The 24,505-nt window shown below is 36.6% G+C and overlaps 2 protein-coding genes across 3 annotated transcripts in view; one reads left to right on the top strand and one right to left on the bottom strand.

Annotated features, from left to right (window-relative positions):
* The window catches only part of KAT2B (lysine acetyltransferase 2B), a 115,658-nt gene extending 104,271 nt beyond the window's left edge, over positions 1-11,387 (top strand). The window contains exons 14-18 of one of the 2 annotated variants that reach the window (XM_024245200.3): positions 3,299-3,413; positions 4,956-4,992; positions 5,233-5,296; positions 5,393-5,477; positions 9,318-11,387. In XM_024245200.3, coding sequence (XP_024100968.1) covers positions 3,299-3,413; positions 4,956-4,992; positions 5,233-5,296; positions 5,393-5,477; positions 9,318-9,511 — 495 coding nt within the window. In that variant the 3' untranslated portion in view covers positions 9,512-11,387. The remainder of the gene's footprint in view (positions 1-3,298; positions 3,414-4,955; positions 4,993-5,232; positions 5,297-5,392; positions 5,478-9,317) is intronic. The other variant, XM_024245201.3, reaches the window with a different exon arrangement.
* Positions 11,388-14,234: 2,847 nt separating this feature from the next.
* The window catches only part of SGO1 (shugoshin 1), a 28,981-nt gene continuing 18,710 nt past the window's right edge, over positions 14,235-24,505 (bottom strand). The window contains exon 9 of the mRNA XM_054552517.2: positions 14,235-18,098. Within this exon, the coding sequence (XP_054408492.1) occupies positions 17,995-18,098 (104 nt within the window). The 3' untranslated portion in view covers positions 14,235-17,994. The remainder of the gene's footprint in view (positions 18,099-24,505) is intronic.

The following is a 24,505-nucleotide window of genomic DNA, read 5'->3' as shown; positions in this document are numbered from 1 at the left end:
TACAAGGAATTAGGGTTGGAGAAGCCAAAGTAAGGATGGGGAAACTCAATGCAATTTTTTTATAAGGAGACATGCGAAGACTGGGTGATGTATTGGAGATGGGGAACTACTCCACTGAAATTTTCTGCTTTGGGAGACCCTAAAACTGACAGCAGTAGATCACAGGACTAAGCTATGGACTTCAGGAGAAGAAGATGAGGACATACTTTCATTTGGAAGGCATTGATTTTATGGTCATGGTAGGGAGTTGAAGTGAAGATATTTTCTAGGGAGGTGAAGTTAATACACTAGAACACAATGAAAATATCTCCTTTCTGAGATGCAAGTCAAAACCACAATGCGATACCATCTCACACCAGTCAGAATGGCTATTATTAAGAAGTTAAAAAAATAACAGATGTTGGCAAAGCTGTGGAGAAAGGGAATGCTTATACACTCTTGGTAGGAATGCAAATTAGTTCAGCCCCTGTGGAAAGCAGTTTGGAGATTTCTCAAAGAATTAAAAATAGAATTACCATTCCACACAGCAATCCTATTACTGAGCATATACCCGAAGGAAAATAAATTGTTCTTACAAAAAGATACATGTGCTCTTATGTTCATTGCAGCACTATTCACAATAACAAAGACATGAAATCAATCCAGGTGCCCATCAAAGGTAGATTGGATAAAGAAAATATAGTACATATACACCATGAAATATTATGCAGCCATAAAAAAGAACAAAATCATGTCCTTTGCAACAGTATGGGTTTAGCTGGGGCCATTATCCTAAGCAGATTAACACAGGAACAGAAGACAAAATACTGCATGTTTTCTGTTATAAGTGGGAGCTGAACATTGGGTATACATGTTCACAAAGATAGGAACAGTAGACACTGGGGTTTCCAAAAGAGGCAAGAGAGGGAGAGGAGTAAGGGTTGAAAAACTACCTGTCAGGTACTGTGCTCACTGCTTGGGTAGTGAGATCATTAGAAGCCCAAACCTCAGCTCACACAGCATACCCATAATACCCCCTGTATCTAAAATGAAAACAATAAATTAAAAAAGATCTCTTCTCCGTACTGATTACTGGAGGTACAGAGAGCTTAGGACGCCTCCCATTCCCATTAACAGTCACTTCTCAGGAGCCCACAATCTTTAAGGTGCTACATGAGGTGTGTGGAAGCCATCTGTAGGTCATTGCGTTTGAGAGTCCCTTGGTGAAGAGAAGGAAACTTTTCAAATTGAAACAGTCTTCAGCATATTCTCTGAAGGTATCGATTTAAAAGATTGCCATTGGGATTCTTTTTTTTTTTTTTTGAGACGGAGTCTCACTCTGTCACCCAGGCTGGAGTGCAGTGGCATGATCTTGGCTCACTGCAAGCTCCATCTCCCAGGTTCACGCCATTCTCCTGCCTCAGCCTCCCGAGTAGCTGAGACTACAGGCGCCACCACGCCCGGCTAATTTTTTGTATTTTTTAGTAGAGAAGGGGTTTCACTGTGTTAGCCAGGATGGTCTCGATCTCCTGACCTTGTGATCTGCCCACCTCGGCCTCCCAAAGTGCTGGGATTACAGGCGTGAGCCAGCGCGCCCAGCCAGGATTCTTTTTTTAAAGATTTGGACTTATAATAAATAAATGGACTTAAAATAAATAAATGGAAAGCACCCATCTAGATCAGCCCTGTCAAAAGTGACAGTCAGTAGCCACATGTGGCTACTGAGTACTTGATATGTGGTTAGTCAAAATTAAGGCATGCTGTAAGTATAAAATCCTCTGATTTTCTTTTCTTTCTCTTTCTTTCTTTTTTTTTTTTTTAAGAGGAAGTCTCGCTCTGTCACCCAGGCTGGAGTGCAATGGCACAATCTTGGTTCACTGCAACTTCCACCTCCCAGGTTCAAGCAATTCTCCTGTCTTAGCCTCCTGTGTAACTGGGATTACAGGCATGCACTACCATGCCCAGCTAATTTTTTGTATTTTTAGTAGAAATGGGGTTTCACCATGTTGGCCAGGCTCGTCTCGAACTCCTCACCTCAAGTGATCCACCCACCTCGGCCTCCCAAAGTGCTGGGATTATAGGCGTGAGCCACTGGCACCTGGCCAATCCTCTGATTTTCAAGAGTTCATATGAATAAAGCAATGTAAAATATCTTACACTTTTTTCCAATTGTATGTTACAATGACATTTTAGATATAATGGGTTAAATGAAATACATTATTAAAATCAATTTCACCTGTTTCTTTTTGCCTTTTAAAAATGCAGCTAGTAGAAAAATTTAAATTACATGAGTGGCTTGTATTATGTCTCTATTGGACAGCACTGATCTGGATTTACTAGGAATATACTTTTACTAGTCCCATTCATTTTATGAAGTTATTTGTTTAACTGTTAGGATTACATATTCATGCTGCAGTATTTACCAGCTATATGTTTGAAATCAATCAGGAAGTAGATTTTTTTGTTTTCCTTTGTGAATGCAATTAGTGATTTCTATTGTTTTGTTTCGTTTTTTCAAAATTTCGTTATGATATGTTTAATTTCTGGATGGGATTTTTTAGTTGTTGTTGTTTTTTTTTTTTTTAAAGGGATAACCTCACTGTCTTGGAAGTAGTTACCTCAGCACATTAATAATTTTTTTACAAAACAAACAAAACATCTCTCAAAATTCCTCAGTCAGTGTGATGGCTCATGTCATGGTTGTGTTGCTTTAATAGATGATACTTTAAATTGCACTATTCTTTTCTTTCTTCTCATGACAGCCTACTATTATAGAGCTGCTTTTTTGATGCAGCTGGAATAGGTTGGAGCTCCAGCCTTGAAAAATTTAAATAGTAAAGCTTTTTGACTACTGTAGGCTTTTGGGACTTTCTGGGGCCCGTTTACCTGCCTCTCTAGTCTGAAGGGAACAGTTCCTAGTTATGGGAAGTGAAGAGGTTCTGTCACTTGACCGAGTAGTGAATGCTCAGGGCTGCTTTCCTGTAATTCTGGTAGAGCCTCCTCAGAGAAGCAGGGCAAAATAATTGGCTTTTATGCTACAGATGACAAGTGGGCCCTAGGGGCTGTGTGTTTTCTCAATATTGGCTTTTCTGGATGGCAGGGACAAGTAACTTAAAGACGTTTTTGTGAATGTCACTAAATAGACATGGTATAATATAATCTGTTCATTTCTTACCTGTTAAATAGCATTCACCCCTTTCTCCCATCTTGTTTCATAAAAAAGACTGTTTTGTTAGGAAAACATTTCATTAGGTTGACTGACTTGAACTGTATCCATAGACTTCTTTCCCTAAACACATTTCCTTCCTATGCTTTACAGATAATCAAAAAGCTGATTGAAAGAAAACAGGCACAGATTCGAAAAGTTTACCCTGGACTTTCATGTTTTAAAGATGGAGTTCGACAGATTCCTATAGAAAGCATTCCTGGAATTAGTACGTATAGACCTTCTTTTAAAAGCGAAATTTTTTAGTAATGCCGTGATTTGTGTTTGAAACAATTTCCAGAATGCAGTAACTTCGAAAGCTTCATTGCCCTGCCCATCTCTGTGTTATCTCTAGTCTTTTAAGAAGACAGCAAATGTCATCCTTTTATGTCTTCCCTACCACCCAATACAAACAAACCAAAGTGAGCTTAGATGCCCCCTTGTAATAGCTGTTAATATCCACCACGTATTAAGAGTCTGCCATTTGTAGCACAGTGCGAATTATTACGCATTTGCAACCTTGAAAGCAGGGAATCCTATTTTATAAATGGGGAAATTGAGTTCCAAAGCAGTTAGATCATTTACTGTTAAAGGGCACATAGCCAGTAACGGTCAGAATGAGAAGCAGCCCAGTTCTGATGTCCAAACACCTTACTGTTTGCACCATGTCTCATTACCACTGTGGTTGCAACCTCTAAGATCTGTGCTTGACGAAACTAGTCTCCCCAAACTGCTAAAAAATATCATTTGTTATGTGTGCTGGAAATCATATACCTTGTTTCATGTTCCCTATTTTACAGTAGTTTTCCTAAGGGTTCTTGTCTGTATGTTAGAGTTGAGTTGCATTGGGTTAAACCATACCAAATAGTTGTTTTTATAGGTCAAAAGCCATTGAATATCATTTGGCAATTTTATTCAGTTCAAATCCAAGTTCTTTTTAGTATATTTAAGCTTTAATAAACAAAACAAAGTCAAACAAGCAAAAATTTTCCAGAAAAAATAAAATGTTATTTGGACAAGATATATCACTTTATTATATGTGCCCTCTGGCAGATCTTACTTTTATGCTAAATCCAGAAATCCTACTTCCATGTATTATCTCTATTAATGACATAATAGCAACCATATCATTGAATGCCTACTTGTGCCACGCATTTATCTGTGGTTTTTTTTTCTACATCAACTACTCTCAACAGGGGTAAAACCACCTAATTTTTAGGGTTCTGTTTTATAGATTGATAAACTAAGAGGCAACTTACTCTTATTTAGGGTGAGTTACCTTTTAAGGAAAGAACAGGAAATCCCATCCAGATCTGTCAGACTCCAGGCTGTTTTCTATCTGCTACACTAAACTTTCTTGCATTACAAGCAGGGCCTTAGCCAAATAGAACAGAGACCAGGACAGAGTTTGTTCTGACCTAAAATAACAGCTTAACTCTTTTACAGGGTGATCAGCCAAAAATTTGACTTCCAGTTTAAAAAATACACAGGCCCACAGTACTGTACATATTTATTTTTTATGCTCTCCACTGAAAGGTTGGTGTTCCTGCTTTAAAACACTAACATATGGGGCAGCGTTGTTAGTCTTGGAAATGTTTTATATTGTTAGTGGTATAAGGAAGTAACTAATTGCCATTAATTTCAGTCTTTTCTCAGAAGTAGACTTTTATTGAGTCATGCCTATAATTTCTTGTTTTTGATAAGTATTAACTATGTTATTCTCTTGACCAAAAGCACTTCTCATTCAGTGTTTCATTCTGTTGACGTATAGGAGAGACAGGCTGGAAACCGAGTGGAAAAGAGAAAAGGTAAGTATGACGGGCAAGAGGATGTTAGTGGAAGTGATTTTTTTTCCCCACCCAGCAACTTAAAGAAAAACGGCAAACTAATTGTAATCACTAACACAACAGTTGGTGGGTTTTGAGTTTCCTAAGACATTCTGGAATGGTTCCAATTTTAGGTTTTTGTAAGAATGAGCTGAATAGTAATCAGCTGGCAATAGGGTAAAAATCTAATCATTGCTCCTTGTTTCCCTTTTTCCTTTCAAGTAAAGAGCCCAGAGACCCTGACCAGCTTTACAGCACGCTCAAGAGCATCCTCCAGCAGGTGAAAGTGGGTGTCCTCTTTATTCACCTCATGCAAATATTTTGAAGTGATTTCCCACATGGAATTTCCATATTAGATACCTTACTTTTTTCTTTACCCAAGAGCCATCAAAGCGCTTGGCCCTTCATGGAACCTGTGAAGAGAACAGAAGCTCCAGGATATTATGAAGTTATAAGGTTCCCCATGGGTAATGCCATTAACATTTTCTAAGTATAGATTTAAAACTCTGGATGGCGGTGTGGGGGACAAATGGTTGCTGAGGTTGATTTGTACTCCTTTGCTTAGGGTAGGAAGTGTATGACGGGTGGTGGGATTCCATGCACCGTGGCGGGGCAGTGAGGGCAGAGAAGTGGGTGGCTGTGTTCATTAGAGACATTCTGCAGCTGTTGTTTAGAGCCCACATGAGCTTAATGACACTAGATGGAGAAAATCCAGGGTAACTGCAGACAGCACTAGATTTGAAAGCTGGCACTTTAGATATAACTTTGCTTATATTCTAACTCTTTGGTGCAAATAGAAAAACATCAGCCTATCCTCTTGATATGCTTTGTGTCTGTCGTAAATAGTATTCCTTTGAATAATTATTCAAGATAATAATGAAAGAAGTTAGATTAAACTACTTGACTGCTGTACTTTCAGAGGGAGAAATTCTACTTACCACAATTCTTGATTTTCCATGCCGTTGATGGGTACTGTTAATGTCACTGTATATACTCCTTATTTTACGCTTTGTCTCATATCCAAAATCAAACAAAAAAGGATGTCTTCAGAAATGTAGAATTGTGCAGTTTGGTGCTGTGCCCACACCACTCTAAAATTAATGATTAATTGAATCAATTGAGGTCGCTCAAATTAAACTAATTTGGCATTGTGTGGGTGACAGACAACTAGTTGAAATGTTTTCTTTTTATCAGCTATGTGGCCATGTGTTTGGAGAGAGCCAGAGTCTTCTGTCACTTTTCTACCTGTAATCTATTCCAGGTGCTAAGAATTGTGAAAGTCCAGCTTGGGTAATGTAGTGAGACCCTGTCTCTACAAAAAGTAAAAAATTAGCCAGGTGCAGTGGCACACGCCTGAGGCCCCAGCTACTTGGGAGGCTGAGGTTGGAGGATCACTTGAGCCTGGGAGTTTGAGGCTGTAGTGAGCTGTGATTGCACCACTGCACTTCAGCCTGGGCACTGGAGGGAGACCCTATCTCAAAAAAAAAAAAAAAAAAAAAAAATTGTGGAAGTGTTAAAAATGTGAAAAGGAAGAGTGAAAGGGACGCATTAGCTCCTTGAAAACTGAGTTATTTACAGGTGTTTTCTATAGCATTTAAATGTTTCACATGAATATTTTATATATTTGTAGTAATGATTTCAGTAGCCTACACCCTTTAAAGTGAACACACATCTATATGCTTTTCTTTCCCTCTTCTCTCTGACTTACCACTATTTATTTCAGTACAAGAAAATAAAGGGTAGGGTTGACTCAGTCTAGAATTCTGAATGGAAGGCTGATTTGGGAATCAATATTGTCCACTATGTGCAAAATATGTTAAAACTCTTTGTGTCCATTTCTAACCATAAATTAACTGATTTTTGCATCCTCTTCCTCTGGACCATCTCAGCTTCTTTTGGGAAACCCCCATGGGAAGTTATGTGACTTTGGGGCCCTTTCAGCCCCTGTCCACATGCACTCTGACAACGTGCAGCGATAGGTCTAGCAGATCCCATCGATCATAGCCTACTTGCAGCCTGCTTTCTGAAAGTGTTTTGCTTGGTCCAGCCCGTGAAGGTTGTGAACTTCTCCAGTTGGATACCACCTGTATGCATAGCTGAGTCTCACGACGGGGGGAAACTGACCTAATTGAGCAAGGCCAGTGATGGGCTGAAATGTGTGCTGGACAAAGTTAATTAAAACTATAAATGGTGTTCTTCAGTGGGGCAGTATTTTTTTTTCTTGGTATTGTTCAGATGCTGAGTAAAATATTTAGTCTTGTCCCCAAGATTATCTTGTATTTGAAGACAAGATTGACAAATCAATAATTTTACATTTTCCCACTATTTCCTTATTTGATTTTTCTAATAACATTACTTTTCTTTCCCCATATTCTAAAAAACTGTTTCTCTCATATGGATGGGATCTAACCTGTTTTACTTAGGGAGTCACACACTGGACATCACCTGTATAGTCTGGCCCAAGCATGACTTCTTGTTACCCATGGATGGCTAGGCAGGGTTTTCCTGCTTACCCAGAATTCCCAAGTTAAGGGGAAAGGACATGAAAACAGAATAATTTAATGGTGTCTCTATATTTGGTACCACCAATATTTAGTCACCTTTTTTAACCACCTCATTTTGTCAATTGAAAAAACTCTAAGAAGGCCAGAGGAAGAAGAATGCTATCTATAGCTTTAGAATAGAAAGGAAGTATTCAGAATTGGTTATAGTTATTCAGAAAAGTCCAGAAACCTCCATAATTCTTGCTTTGTTTCTGCTGCATTTTAGGCTCTCTCCATCTTTTCTTACCCATCTCCTAAAAAAAGTTCGAAAAGCTTTTGGACAAACTTCTTTGTGTCGTGTCATCCTTTTACTCCCCCTCCCCCTTTTTGGGGGGTACATGTTTCTTCCTTTTAAAACATTATAAATATTATATTGGGCAGCATATCTTAAGTGGTAGACATTTAGGTGGAAAAGTGAAAGGAATGTAAACATCTACTTTTACTTAGGGCCAATTTCATTCATTGTTTTTTTCTTCTTTAAATGAGAGAACATTTTGATCTGTTCAGTCACACTTGGATGGGACATTTAGTGTGGGATTTGATGAGTCTTTGTGTTTCTTAACGCTTTTAGATTTTTATCTCTCTCCAAACTGTTTTAGAGAAGAAAGAAAAGTTGAAAGTTGAATTTACAGATGTGATGACATACACGCTAACCAAGATAGGCTTTAATCAAGAGATAGGCAGAAGCAGCTTTTCTCCATTTCTTCTTTGATGCTTTTGTGGTGGATTTAGGATATTGATGCAAATGAATTCCTTCCCATTTGGGGATATTGTACATACATTTACTTACCTTATTAAATGATGATCCCAATGTATTTGGTTATAGGTTTCTTTCCCCCTGGACATTTTATAACATACTTATAATTTGGGATATTGGTAGTCAGAGGTGGGTTTTTTTTTTTCCCATTTGACTTATTTTTCCACACATAGTTAATACAATTATGACTTCAAGACAACCAGGGAACCATAAATAGACAATGTTAGTGTCTATTCTAATCTGCATAGAATTCCTTAAATTAGTCCTGACAGTGAGGATTGAGGAAACCCCACTTTAGTTTTATCAGTTTAGATGGAGTACTGTTTTCACCTGTAAAATACTACAATTTAAAGCAAGTAGCTATATTGGGAAATATTCTTTGCAATAGTCTCACAAGGCTTACTTGCTTTAGAAAATAGATTATTAAATGAAGTTTGTTATTCTTATTTCATTGATGGAGCTTGAAGCAAATTCATTTGAATCATTTTACATGCAAGGGCACTGGTGTGTTCACAGATGTATTTATTATCAGTTTCTCTACTCTATATGACACCAAAACAACTGTGAGTTTAGTGAAACAAACGCAGTCTGATTGTTTTAAGTAATTAAATGATTGAATACAAACGTTCCACCTGCTCTACTCCGTATACATAGAGCCTCTTCTGTATAATTCTGACTCAATAGCTAACAGTAGTCAGTTCATCATACTTATTGTTGCTAATCTGCCTAGCTTCCTTGTGCTGAATAGGGGATTGAACCAGATGACTAATAATGGTCCGTTTAATGCTAAAATGGCTGTGATTTTACATTTTTAAAAAACCCACAAAAGAATGAACTTAAGATTTAAGAACTGTTTTCCTTGGTCATAAGAATTTCTCTTAAATAAAAGCATTGGGATGATAAAAATGTAATCAAACCAACAACATAGATTTCTTTCCCAGTCCCAGTTTTGTCAGCTGGTGTTTAAAAGGAGTCAAAGATTGCTAATATTTTTTTTTCCTGTGCAGATCTGAAAACCATGAGTGAACGCCTCAAGAATAGGTACTACGTGTCTAAGAAATTATTCATGGCAGACTTACAGCGAGTCTTTACCAATTGCAAAGAGTACAACCCCCCTGAGAGTGAATACTACAAATGTGCCAATATCCTGGAGAAATTCTTCTTCAGTAAAATTAAGGAAGCTGGATTAATTGACAAGTGATTTTTTTCCCCTCTGCTTCTTAGAAACTCATCAAGCAGTGTGCCTAAAGCAAGGTGGTTTAGTTTTTTACAAAGAATTGGACATGACGTATTGAAGAAACTTGTAAATGTAATAATTAGCACTTTTGAAAAACAAAAAACCTCCTTTTAGCTTTTCAGATATGTATTTAAATTGAAGTCATAGGACATTTTTTTTATGGAATAGATTTTAATCTATTTACTACTATTAAGGTAAATTTTCTATGGCATGTCCATTAGCTGACTATTTCATGATAGATGATTAGGGGTTTCCTCAAAACCTGTGTGTGAGGAAATTGCACATAGTAGCAAAATTTGGGGAAATCCATAAAATTTTCAGACCATGAATGAATGTTTCCATTTTTTTCTAATGGAATGTGAGAGTTTATTTTTATTTTATTCTGAAGGACTTTAAGGAAGGGATACATGATTTAAAAAAGCCTGTAAGAGGTGAAATATGTGATGTTTGAAGTCTCTTTATAGACTTTTTATATATATTTTTTAAAACACTCATCTAGATGAGGTGCTTTGAGCAGTTCTGAAAAATGCAGTTCCAGGAAAGCAACTGCTTTGGTTCCTAAGGAAGAAATTCTAAATAATGCAAACTTTTTAAATAAGCATCTAGGTTTTTGATAATTCTGTCTACTTACAATAAACTTGTTAGTACATAACCACTATTTTAATAATTATTTTCTCTACACAAATGTGTAATATCATATTTGACTTTGCTTATGCAGGCCATAAGTTCCAAAAGAAAATTTCCCTGCCCACAAAGGCATAAACTTGAAAACACATGAGATTGAATCAACATGCTTTAATAGGAAAAGATGTGTGGTCTATATATGTATCAATCTGGTGAATCCTCATTCTAATAAAGGTTCTTTTTCTTTTCTGTGATACACACAGCCACACTGATAATATGTAAATGAACATTTTCCTTTTTTTCTCTCCAGATTATGTTTATTGTCTGAGGTAAATTAAATTCCCACCAGGGTTTGCTGTCAGTATTTTAACACCCACATTAGTATATGGGTCCAGGGTCATAACCCCCTAAAATCCATCATGCAACCTTATTAATCTGTCTTGGGATTCCAGTTTAGTGCTTGGATTTATTTCCTGATTACACTACATAGAAAAGTGAGATATCTGCCATCCCAACTCTGGGAAAACCAACTAATATACAACCATGTAAATGAAGGCCATCTTGATGGTCTCAACACTAATTTTTATGATGCAAATTTATAAACTGATTTTTGTAAAGGACAAAGTTTTAAAAGTGTATTTAACTTGATGTTTTCTATCAGCATAAATAAAATGATCATGAATAGTCATTAAAAACAGTTGCCAGTGATAATCTGCATGAAGGAAAAAGAACCCTGCAAATGGCTATTGAGTAGGAAGTATTGTTTTTGATATGTAAGAGATATTCAGAATGCTCACACTGAAAATGCCTCAACTTTTTAAAGTATAAGAAACCACCATGAGTGGTGTCTAGATTTCTAATGAAGAATCATGATACAGTTTGGATTAAGTATCTTGGACTGGTTTTAAACAGTGCTTTGTACCGGATCTGCCGAAGCATCTGTCCAGCTGGTATCCTGTGAAAGTTTGTTATTTTCTGAGTAGACATTCTTATAGAGTATTGTCTTTAAAATCAGATTGTCTCTTCTATATTGAAAGCATTTTTATGTTTTCTAATTTAAAAATTAATATTTTCTTATAGATATTGTGCAATAAAGCTGAAGTAGAATGTGTGGTTTTTGCAAATGCTTTAACAGCTGATAAAATTTTACATTTGTAAAATTAATATATTGTACTGGTACAAAATAGTTTTAAATTATATTTTAAAAAGCTTCCAATCTTGTGGTGTGTTTTATTCATTCAGTAGGCTGAGGTTAACAGAACAAATTGTGATCTGGTTGATGACCATCAATTGAATCCTTAAACCTTAGATCTTAAGCATTCTGTTGCATTTGGGGGAGGTTTCATAAAAAATCCATAGCTCATCAGTAAGAGATTTTCAGGAGAGACACTTAACTCTGTCTTTTGAGTTATCCACTGCATCTTACCCACTCACCCGCTAAACAATAACAAAAAAGATCCATTGAAAGAAGAGTGTTGTTGGTTTAGAAATTAGAAGATTTTTGTTTTTATGCTTTGCATCTGTGAAATATATAAATGATGAGAGAAAAATACAGCCGATTTTTAAACATCTCCCATATGAGCTTCTAATGTGACTCAAAATGATGTCTGTAGGAAAGAATACTATATCCTTTTGGGGTTTGAGAGGACCCAACCAAGAGAACCCCTCTTCCTTACTGAAATCTAAACCAATTTGAGAAGTTTAAAAAAAAAAAAAAGGCATATGATGGCCAAAGTATTACCTTTAATACTAGTAAAATGGATATTGGAGAATGTGGCTTCCTTTTATCTGTGGAAAATGAGCTTTCTAAGGCTGAAACCCAGAATGTGATTGAACAGCTGCTCTGTACCACTGTTCTGTACCCCAGAATGTATTGACAAGCTGCTCCGTCCCCCACTAATGGGGCAGGGACTTTCCCATTAAGCTTAGTGCAGGCCAAGAGCAGTGGTGCTCTCTGAAGGCAGGCCAACCCCGAAGAGGCCCAGGTGACAGCGGGGCATATCAACCTATGTCCATAATAACCTATGGTAAGTATGTTCTTACTTAACTCCTTAATTAGGCAAGTCCTTCCCAGGGGAAGAATGAATGAGGAGACAGAAGGAAGCCAGGAGATGACATATGTCCTCTTTCAAGGAAGAAAACTTCTGTAATGGAGAATAAGTCTACTTCAATCAATAATTAAAAATCGGTCATATTTATTAGAAGCAAATGGTGAGAGGGAGACTTTGAGGTTTCCATTTTACCCGGACAAACAATTTATATTTTCAGAAACTGAGAAGTAGAAACAAGATCAGACTGAGGTACTGTGGACCAGTTAATTATCTGTCACCCCTTTAAGCTAATATTCTTTAGACTAACCCTCAGTGTTTATTTAAAAGGATTCTAAGTGCTGCACAAGGAAGGATAACTGGTGGCAGCTCTTGTTAGAGCTATTCCTGCTCTGTCTCTTAACTAGCATTCTCCTCTTACCAAAGTGAAAATGCCAAAGAAAAGCAATCATTTATTCTGGAATATCAAAGGTCATAAATGGTTGCAAGTTCTTATTTAAGAGGTAGTAATTAGGTTGACATTTTTTTCATCTGTTGAAATATATGTTTAAAATTCTTGACCATTCAGACATTTTTTCCTGGCAGAAGAAAGGTATCTGTGTAAGGGGTAGTGGAGGGTGGACAGGGAAGGTGGTGGCAGGGACTGAAATCAATGGCTCTGAGTCTTAAAGCTCCTGGTATTAAAGTGGTATTTACTTTCTTCTTTGGGTGTATCAGTGCTATCAGTATAAGTGATGATGAAGATTGGCAGGATGAAAACAATGTTACTAATGTCTCAGGTAAAGAGCTGAAAATGAATTTAAAGAGACAAAAAGAGCAAATGAAAGATTTCCAGGTATACTCTGGAGGAAGAGCTTCAACAAAGTAAAAAAAAGATGCATAAGGAAGTGAGAAAACAACCATAAGCATTATGAAAGTTCCTCTTTAATGTATTTATGTATATTTATGTATTTATATATAAATACATAAATTTATATATATAAATAAATATACAAATATATAATGTATTTATATATTGATTTATTTATGGGAACATCTTTACTTGTGCAAAAAGGAAGCTAACAATGACAAAGCTAGAGATTTTCTTTGGGTTTATTAAAAAGCAGTATTTCAACAGAGCAGAGAAAAATTAAAAGTCAAGCTTCCTGCCCCCTCTTCTTATTGGGAAGTCCGACAACTTTCACAGGATCAGGAGTTGAAAAAGATGAGAAATGATACGTGTAATTTGTGTGTGTGTATTTATATACATGTATATACATTTATATACAGTCATGTACCACTTAACGATGGGGATACCCTCTGAGATGCAATGTTAGGTGATTTTGTTGGTGTGTGAGCATTCTAGAGTGTACTTACACAGTCCTGAAGCTCCATAGTATGGCCTATGGCTCTTAGGCTAGAAAACTGTATAGCATTTTACTGTACTGAATACTGTAGGCAACTGTAACACAATGGTAAGTATTTGTGTATCTAAACATATCTAAACATAGAAAAGGTGCAGTAAAAATATGGTATTATAATCTTATGGGACCACCATAGTATATACAGGCTATTGTCCAAAGATCTTCATTTGACATGACTCTGGGTATGTGTATGAAATTTTATGAGCTGAACCAAGGGTTACCAGTCTCAGTTTATCTAGGTTTGAAGTTCTTTAAAAGAAATCCTGGAGAACTTGGAGGCTAAGGACCTTCTGAAAATAATGCACGTTTACATGTGTGCACTTTCTGCATATCAGTTCACTTGGTCCTTGGACCCTCCTGAAGTTCATTGGTGAACCCCAGTTTAAGAATCTTTGCTCTCACTAGCTTGGGCAACGTAGTGAGACCGTATCTCTACCAAAAATACAAACAAAAAACATTTAGCCAGGTGTGGTGGTGCACAGTGGTGGTCCCAGCTACTTGGGAAGTTGAGGGGTGGGAGGATTACCTTAGCCTAGGAGGTCAAGGCTATGTGAGCCTTGATTGTGCCACTGCACTCCAGCTTGGGTAACAGCGAGACTGTCTCAAAAAAAAAAAAAAAAAAAAAAAAAATCTTTGCTCCGTCAACCTCCCATCTTCTGCTGTTAACAGATGGACATCTAGTTTCTACTTAAAAACATCTGTGAATGGGAAATTTGCCTTTTTATGCAATAGTACTGCCCATCAGTGGGACAGGCAAAGCTTTATAAGAAAGCCCATAGGTTGGGTTGAAGTCAGCTGTTTATGATCAAGCTCTAATTCAAGTTTCCCACGAAGTACTATTAAGTTAGTGTGCCAGCACTGTTTCTATCCCTCAACACACCCAAGCATACTTGTACAGTTGTAGCTATGGGCACAGCTCAAGATCCTGTCTACATTTTTAGGCTGGGCACAGTGGCTCACGCCTGTAATCCCAGCACTTTGGGATGCCGAGGCAGGTGGCTCACCTGAGGTCAGGAGATTGAGACCAGCCTGACCAACATGATGAAACCCTGTCTCTACTGAAAATACAAAATTAGTCGGGCATGGTGGCGCATGCCTGTAATCCCAGCTACTTGGGAGGCTGAGGCAGGAGAATCACTTGAAACTGGGAGGTGGAGGTTGCAGTGAGCCGAGATTGCATCATTGCACTCCAGCCTGGGCAACAAGAGCGAAACACCATCTCAAAAGGAAAAACATTTTTAAAAATTGAGGTATAGTTAACATACAAGAAAATGCACCGGTCAGGCCAGGTGTGGTGGGTCATGCCTATAATCCCAGAACTTTGGGAGGCCGAGGCAGGAGGATCGCTTGAGCCCAGGAGTTTGAGACCAGCCTGGCCAAACATTGTGAGACCCTGTCTCTATTAAAAAGCATAGGTCTTAGGTGCTAAGTTTGATGACTTTTGGCAATTGTCTACACCAGTATAATCACGACACTAAAGACGGGACATTCTTATCACCTAAGAAAAGTTCCCTCGTGCTCCTTTCAGGTCAATTCTCCTTCCCTGTCTCCAGAAAACCACTTCTGATTTTTGTCACCATAGATTCGTTTTGTGTGTTACTTGATTTCATATAAATGGGGTCACAGTTTGCACTTCCTGGGGTCTGGCTCATCCACATTGTAATATGTATCAGAAGTTCATTCCTTTTTATTGCTGAAGAGTATACTATTGTAATAGTCCACAATTTGTTTATCTTCTCAAGTTTAGTGGACATTTGGGTAGTTTCTATGTTTGGGTCTTACAATAAGGATGCTATAAACATTTTCTTTGTAGGTCTTTTTGTAAACATATGCTTTCATTTCTCTTAAGTGAATACCAAATAGTGAAATTGTTAGGTCAAGAAGTAGACGTGGGCTTAATTTTATAGGAAGTTCCCCCTACCCTTGTATTAACCTGTGAGGCATTTTTTATTCCAGTTCCAATATTTACTGTTACCTATTCCTTCTAAGTTTTACATTTATAAATTACAAATTTGTCAATTATATGATGTTTTCTCATATTCATGTTATTGAAAAAAATATTGAACAGGATGAGGGAGAGGATGAAACTTTCCATTATGATGCTGGATACCAATTTGCAAGATACTAAAGATCAAAATCACTTGAGTGAGTATGTGAACTCTCCTAACAATCCTGATCCAGGCTACATTTCCCACCTTTTCTATAATACCAAGCTGGAATAAATTTTAATTACTCTCTGTTTTACTTATTACATGTATCTTCTTGCACAAATGCTACTTCCCAACACCCTTTATGATGAAACACCATATTTATTATCTTGAGTCTATTCTCATTAGACATGTTTTTTTTTTTTTTTTTGAGACAGAGTCTTGCTCTGTTGCCCAGACTGGAGTGCAGTGGCGCGATCTCGGCTCCCTGCAAGCCCCACTTCCCGGGTCCACGCCATTCTCCTGCCTCAGCCTCCCGAGTATAGACACATGCTTTTCTGCTCAAAGCTGTAGTGAGGATGTGTTTAATGTATGTGAAGATGGTCTCAAGTGAATGTAAAACACTATATAAAAATTTTAAGTTAACACTATAAATTTAAAAAAGGCTTTTTACCTAAACCAGTATTGAAGTATTGTTAATATGACTATTGTTTTATTTGTACTGGTACTAAGTAGGTTTGAATGAGCAGATAGAATTTAGTGCAGATAGTCAATCTGTGGATGCTGCATAGATTCCTATAACCAAGTAATTTCCTCAGGAATCTACCACTTATCGAGCACTTAGTAAGTGTTAAGCACTCTTCTAAGCATTTTATATGTACTAACTCATTGAATCCTTACAAAATTCAATGAAAATACTGAGATACAGAGAGGGAATTTTCCCAAAAAAGGCAAATGCAGGGATTCTGGATCCAGAGTCAGTGTTCTTCAGTGCTATGCAATGCCACAGCTACATTTAAAGAATGATGGTCCTAGTTTGTTGCAGCATGAAGTATCTGGATATTAAGGCTACCAACCATAGTTCCTATTCCTTCACATTTCCCTGCAAATTCCTATTCCACATTTATTAAGCATCTCCTATGTTTAAAATGATAAAGATTTTATGCTAAGATTCTATTACTGGAAAAGAAAAGTCAATTGGAGAAGAAATGTCACATCAGTGAATTAAGAGACGAGAGATTAATTTCAGGTCAGGGTGAGAGTTGATGATATGTTGTGGGATCAGGTTGGATACAGTCATGAAACACCCTGCTAAGGAGCCTGGCCTTCTGGGCTAGGGGCCTAGGCCCAAGGGCCTAGAACAATGGCCCAAGAGGGCTACTGAAACTTGGAGTGTGTGTAGTTACAAAATGATCAAAGTAGCAATTATATTTTCATGGAGAGGTCAGACATTGAATAGTAATTACAGGTATCTAGAGTGCTACAATGAAAGGTAGAGCCTGCAGTGGTGGGACTAAGGGTGGCTTCAACAAAAATACAAATTAAATAAAAATCATACTTTTTAAGCAAATGTAGCTTTAGTATACTTTTCCAGGGTACTCCCCTGGTTCCTTGTCTCAATATCTTCTCCATTAAAAAAATCACCACCCTAGGTCCCTGTTTATAGGGAAATTCTGGAGCTTTTACTAGTATAGTGCTGTGAAATTATAAAAAGGAAGACAAAATCTGGTAAGCAGGAACTTAGAGAAAGCTTCTGAGAGGAAGTGGCTTTTTAAGCTGAAACATTAGAATAGGCATTGACTAAGGCAAAATTTGGAAGAAGGCAGGCAGAGACAATACAGGCTAAGATCTCCAAAGAACTGAGAGAATTCAACATGACAAGAGTTGTAGAAGCAGAGGGGTGTAGTGTGAGATGGTGCAGGGCCATAACAGGCCATATTAAGAATAATGGATTTTATTTTAAGAGAAATAGGAAATGGATTTTATTTTAAGAGAAACAGCTGTTAAGCATAATCACATTTTGTGATTTTAAAAACATCATCTAGGAAATGGGATTGGAGACTTTCGCTTACACAATATCAAAGACTAAGATAACTTAAAAACTTTGACCCCTGAAAACACCTGGAAATGCTGGGTAAAATGCAATATATTTGAGGACATAGCTGAGCTTACAAGAAAGAAAAGGCAATCTCCAAGTGACACAACCAACAGGAAACTTAGGGGTTCAACACATATACTGATTCCTTGGTCACTCTGGGAAAGCTGCTATCTCTAATTAAAGGGCTTAGATTTTATTATGTATGTAGGCTGAATGAAACAGACTGTCAACACCCCTCCATCTCTCCCCCTACACATAAAGCTAGAATCTATTAAAGGTCTGCATATATTAGTGAATGCATGGACTAAAAGAGTTTTCTAAGGATATGAAGCCCCTGGACTTTAGCTCAAGCAAGTTTACATTTCCTACAGTCTGGGAATCTCGAAACAAATTCTCGAACAAAATATAAAATAAAAATTGCTTCTTTAGCACGTGATACCTCCAGGGCTCCTGGTAAAAGCAAACACAAAATCGGTCTACAGAGATGTTTCTACAACCTAGTCCACAGATTTTTTTCAGAAGGAAAAATAAGTTCCATGAAGGATAAGCTCACAATAAAAAATTAGAAAATATGTGAGCAAATAATCAAAAGTCAGCAGATACAACAAATATCAGAATTAGAGTGCTTATAATTGCTAAAAATAGAGAACAAAACATTAAGTGACAGGTTACATAGGCTATGATATAACCAAGGATAGAATGAGTGAACTGGAAGATAGAACTGACGAAATGATACAGAAAGAATGTAGCTAAAGAGATGGAAAATATGAAAAAGGAGTTAAGAGACACAGGTTATGAACAATGTGAATTCCATCAGGGCAGAATATTGGTTTTGGTCACTGAGGCATCCCAAGGGCCTAGAACAAGGTCTAGCACAGTTGTTCCTGAATATTATTAGTTAAATCAAAGCCCAACAATTATGAGATATTGCATAAGGAGAGAATGGGAAAAAGGCAATATTCAACAAGCCAATAATTTTTCATAATAAAAAGCATGAATATTTATAAGCATAGTGAATCCCAAGCAGGATAAATTATTGACTTCCACTTCTGCCTATAAAGTCCTCTACTATGGGACTTGTTCAGCCACTACAAGCAAAAAAGATGGAAAATATTAATCAACTGTTTTCAGAAATTGTACAATAGCTAGTATAAGATTATGATTCCAGAGAGAAGGAAAATAAGCAGTGAGCCCCATGTTCTTCCTATATTTCTTCCCAACATAGTTTCAGAATTGTGGGACAAGGAGTGAGAATCCAGAGTCCAGTAATATCACTGAGTTGAAGAGACAGACTGAAGTTTGGAGAGGCCGCAAATGTAGAATTTGCTAGCAGAGTAATAGGAAAGAGCTATGCAGAGAAAGAGCTCCAGAATTCTGTCTCCTGATTGTTGACTGAATACTAATCCATGCATGTGTAGGATGAAACTTCATGTAACTATGGAAAGAACTACAGGGTAAAGAACAATTACAGGGAGTTGTGAGCCAAACAACACGCAAAAGTAATACTTTGAACAGACTTGGGCAACCAGCAGCCAGAATGGATAGACCTTGTTGAATAAATGGGACATTCAGTGAAAACCCCAGATGCTTCACATCTTTGTACTGGGGGTAAATGAGCATAGAGTAAAAGCTCCCAAAGATCTGCCCCAAAAAACTTAAAAGCAAGCCTAATAAAGATCAAGCTGATCTCTAACAAACTTAATTGCCTGACAAAGTTAACTCTTTAAAAGAATACAAGAAGATATAGCTTACACAAATGTAAAATTCCCAGTGTACAGTATCCAATTTAAAAAGTTACAAGATATACAAGGCAGGAAAGTATAATAAACGACTAAAAGAAAAATAGGCCAATAAAAGTTGATCCAGAAATGACAGAGATAATGGAATCGGCAGATAGGGGTGTTAAAATAGTTATTCTGAACATTATAAATATGCTCTGAATATAAAACATGAATACAATAAAGAGACAAATAAAAGATATATATAAAATAAAGAACCAAATGGAATTTCTACAGGTAAAAAAAAAAAAATACAATATCATGACAGAAAAAATACACTGGATAGGATTAATAGACGATTTAACAAAGCAGAAGAAACTATCCAAAATGAAGCCCAGAGGGAAGAAAAGACTAAAACTGACAAGAGAAATCAGAAAATACTTTAGACTAAATGACAACATATAAAAATTTGTAAGGTGCAGCTAATAGAGTGCTTAAAGGAAAACTCACAGCATTAAAAATACATTAAAATAAGAGAAGTCTTAATTCATAGTACCTTAAGAAGTTAGGAAAGGGCAAATTAAATCCAAGGTAGAAGGAAGAATGTCAAAGAGTAGGAATCAATGAAATAGAGAATGAATAAAAAAGAGATAAATCACTGAAACTAAAAACTGGTTCTCTGAAAGTCATAAACTTCTATTTAGACTGATCAAGAAGAAAGCACAAATAATCCCTTTTCCTGTTTGGAAAAAAAAGCACAGCTTGCTGCCAGCACTCGTTTAATTCTACATAAATATGCTCTTTGAGGCTGAAGCAAATCTGACTGATTTTCAATGTGAAAATAAAATATAAAAACTTTTCTGGGAGTTATTTCTAACAGAACTAACATCGGAATTGTCTGAATCATCAGAATCATCTATTTCGGAAAAACTGGGTTCATCAAATGAATCTTCGACCAACAACTGTTCAAGAATGATATTAACATCACACGTAGGATTGCTACATTTTCTAGGATTTGACATTTTCAGGTTTTGAGAATTACTATATTTTCTAAATGGAAATATAGTACTACTATAATAGAATGCTATAAATAGAATATCTTTTGTTTCCAAAGTCAATATACTAGAGTGATGGAAAAATAATAAGAGCGAGATTATTTTGTGGCAAAGTTATATTTGGGTAAACGCTGCAGCTGCAAGTGCTGCCAGTGAATATTCTTGGGGCAAACGGGAAAAAGGTTATCAATATCAGGAATGAAAGAGAGGAGGATAATTACAGCTCTTACATGCAAGACAAAAAGTACAAGGGAATATTATGAATAACATGTCTAACAATTTGATAACTTAGATGAACAAAGTCCTTGTATAACACAAATAGCAAAACTGCCTAAAGAAACAGAAAACCTAAACATTTCTACATCAACTTTAAAAATGAATTCATAATTTAAAATGTTTCTAAAAACAAAAGTCCTAGCACAAATAGTCTCATTAATGTGTCAAACATTCAAGAAAGTATCAATCTACACAAACTCTTTCAGAAAACAGAGGAGGTGGAAAGACTTGTGAACCCCTTTTATGAGGCTGGTATTATTACTCTGATAACCAAAGCTAGAAAAAATTTAAAAAACCACAAGAAAATTATAGACCAATAACTCTCACAAACGTAGATGTGAAGATCTTTAACAAAATATTAACAAATAAAATTCAGCAATATACAAAAATGATGTTATGACCGAGTGATGGATTTATCCCATTAACTCAAGGTTGGTTTAACATGGGAAATCCATTGATTTAACTCACCATATTAAGAGAATAAAGGAGAAAAAAATGTCATCTCAATAACGTAGCTGACAAAGTTCAACAGTCACTCAAGATTAAAAAAAGAAAAAAGGAAAAAAACCTCCCAGCAAAGAAAGAATACAAGGAAATGTCTTCAGTCTGAGAAAGGTTATTAGTGATCACTTACAGCTAATATCACAGTAATGCCCTAGGACCAAATGCTTCCTCCCAAAGTCAAGAAAAAGGCAAAGATAACTGCTCTTCTCACCCCTATTCAACATTATGGAGGAAGTTCTAGTCAGTGCAGTAAAGCAAGAAAAGACATGCAAAATAGAAAGAAGTAAATTGTCTTTACGTGTAGGCTTTAATTAAGATCATGTACAAAAAAAATCCTAATGGAACTGCAAAACATGGTAGTAGAACTAGTGAATGAATTTAGCAAGGTCTAGATATGAAAATCAATTGTATTCCATAAACTAGCAGCAAAATAATGGAAAATTAAAAATAATACATTTATAATAAGTCAAGAATATGAAATGCTAAGGGACAAACTAACAAAATATGAAGAAAAATTAGAATGACTAGACTTCTCAACAACAAAATCAAGCCTGTAAGAAAATTAGTAACTCTTAACCTATACCTCAGGAATGAGGGCAAAATTGAATTCATTTTAAGGAAAACACAGAATTTGACCATTATCAAAATGACATAAAGAAAAAGCAGAGTAGTTTCTTAGTTCATTTGTGTTGCTATAAAGGGATACCCGAAGCTGGATAATTTATAAAGAAAAAATGTTTATTTGGCTTACAATTCTGGTGGCTGGAAGATTGGGCATGAGGTGAAAGCCTCAGGCTGCTTCCACTCATGGTAGAAGGCAAAGGGGAGCTGGCATGTGCAGAGATCACATGGCAAGAAAGGAAGCAAGAGAGAAGGGGCACCAGGCTCTTTTAAACAACCAGCTGTCTTGGTAACTAAATGAGTGAGAGCTTACTTATCCCCTCCTCCCAGTGAGGGCATTCATTCATTCATGAGGAACCTGTTCCCATGACCCAAACACCTGCTATTAGATCCCCCAGCAACACTGGGGATCAGATTTCAACATGGGATTTGGAGAAACCAAATTGTAGCAGATATAAAGCAAAAAAAATTCAATAACAGAAAATTATAGCAGTTATCACAATACATGTACATTTACAATTCCCAAGGGAGAAAAATTAAACAGATTCAAGAAGAATTAGAGAACGTGTAAGACTTATAATTATTAAAAAACTAGTACAAAATTTCCCCATGAAAACATAGAAAGATAAGGTGGTTTTGGTGTCAAGTTCACCAAACCCTCAACAGGTACAATTTGTTCCCACAGAGTAAAAAGAGAAAACATTGCTAGTATAGCCTTGATACCAAAAATACAAGGTGTATACAAGAAATTATATAGGCAAATTTTACTGATGATCATAGATACAAAAAATCCTAAACAAAATGTTGGCCAGGCGCAGTGGCTCACGCCTGTAATCCCGGCACTTTGTGAGGCCAAGGCAGGCGAACCACTTGATGTTAGGAGTTTGAGACCAGCCTGGCCAACATGGTGAAACCCCGACTCTACTAATAATACAAAAATTAGCTGGGCATGGTGGGCGCACACCTGTAATCCCAGCTACTTGGGAGGCTGAGACAGGAGACTCGCTGGAACCCAGGAGGTGGAGGTTGCAGTGAGCCAAGATTGTACCACTGCACTCCAGCTTGGCTGACAGAGCGAGACTCCGTCTCAAAAACAAAAAAAAAAGTTAGCAAACAAATCCTACCTATGTATTAAAAAAATTATGACTTAGAAGAAAACAGAAGAAAAAATAGACAAATTGGATTCAATCAAATTTCAGAACTATTGTACATCAAAGGACACTATCAACAGAGTAAAAAGGCAACCAACAGAATGGGGGAGGACATTTGGAAATCACATATCTAATAAGGGACTAATAACTAATATATATAAAGACTAAAACACAACAACAAAAAACAACCTGTTGGATTTGAATAGACATTTCTTCAAAGATATACAAACTTAAATGTTCATTGATGGATAAAGAAAATATGTATACATACAATGAGATATTACTCAACCTTAAAAAGGAATAAAATTTTGAAACATGCTATAACATGGATGAACCTTGAGGTTACTATGCTAAGTAAGCCAGATACAAAGGACAAATATCCTATGATTCCATTTCTGTGAGGTACCTGGAACAGTCAAATTCATAGAGATAGAAAGTAAAAGTAGTGGTTACCAGAGGTTGGGAGAAAGGGTAGAAGGCAGAGTGATTGTTCAATGGGTATAGAGTTTTAGTTTGGGAAGAAGAAAAAGTTCTGGAAAAGGGTAGTGATGGTTGCGCAATCATGTGAATGTACTTAATGCTACTGAACTTTACAAATAAAATGATCAAAATGGCCAGGCGTGGTGGCTCATGCCTGTAATCCTAGCACTTTGGGAGGCTAAGATGGGAGGATTGCTTGAGGCCAGGAGTTTAAGACTGGCCTAGGAAACACAGCCAGTCCCCATCTCTACCAAAAAAAAAAAAAAAAATTAGCCAGGTGCAGTGGTGCACGCTTGTAGTCCTAGGTTAAGGGGACCCTTTGAACCCAGGAGTTTGAGGCTACAGTGAGTTATGATTGGCCACTGCACTGCAGCCTAGGTGACAGAGTGAGAATAAAAAAATAAAAATAAAATTTAAAAAGATCAAATGATAAATTCTATGTATATTTACCACCCCTACCAACACACAAAAAAATTGTGACTATACAATATACCCAGCATAAAGCTAAACAAATAAAGCAATGGAAACAAGCCCATTCTATGACAAAGCTAGGAATATTCAGCAATGGGGAAAGAAGACATTAGTCAATGAATTGTGCTGGGACAACTGGTTATCCTCATGGGAAAAAATAAAATTAGATCCCTAGTCCTCAAAATAAATGCCATATGGTTTAAAGACCTTAAAGTGAAAAACAAAAATGTACAAATTTTAGATAAAATCTTAAGGAAGAAGGTGGTAGACAATACTAATATTTAAAACTCCTAAATATCAAAGGGAATTATAAGCAAGGTATAAAAAAGGGCAGAGATTGGGGAAAGATACTTAGAATACACGTCAACAGAAAAAAAGGAATAGTGTGTAGACTATATAAAAAATCCATAGTTTTACATTCTATTAGAAAAGCAGGCAAAAGATATAATAATTCATAAAGGAAGAAATGAGAATAATAAACACTTGAATTCTCATAAATAATTAAATCAATCAGATACAAGTTCATAGTAATTAAAACAAAGACAGAAATAATTTCATACTTCCTGGCTTGGCTAATTTTA

Source organism: Pongo abelii, chromosome 2 (genome assembly GCF_028885655.2).
Source record: "Pongo abelii isolate AG06213 chromosome 2, NHGRI_mPonAbe1-v2.0_pri, whole genome shotgun sequence".
In the NCBI taxonomy this organism is placed as follows: domain Eukaryota; kingdom Metazoa; phylum Chordata; class Mammalia; order Primates; family Hominidae; genus Pongo; species Pongo abelii.
The sequence above is the reverse complement of the archived record's forward strand: the minus strand, read 5'-3'. Positions and strand labels throughout refer to the sequence as shown.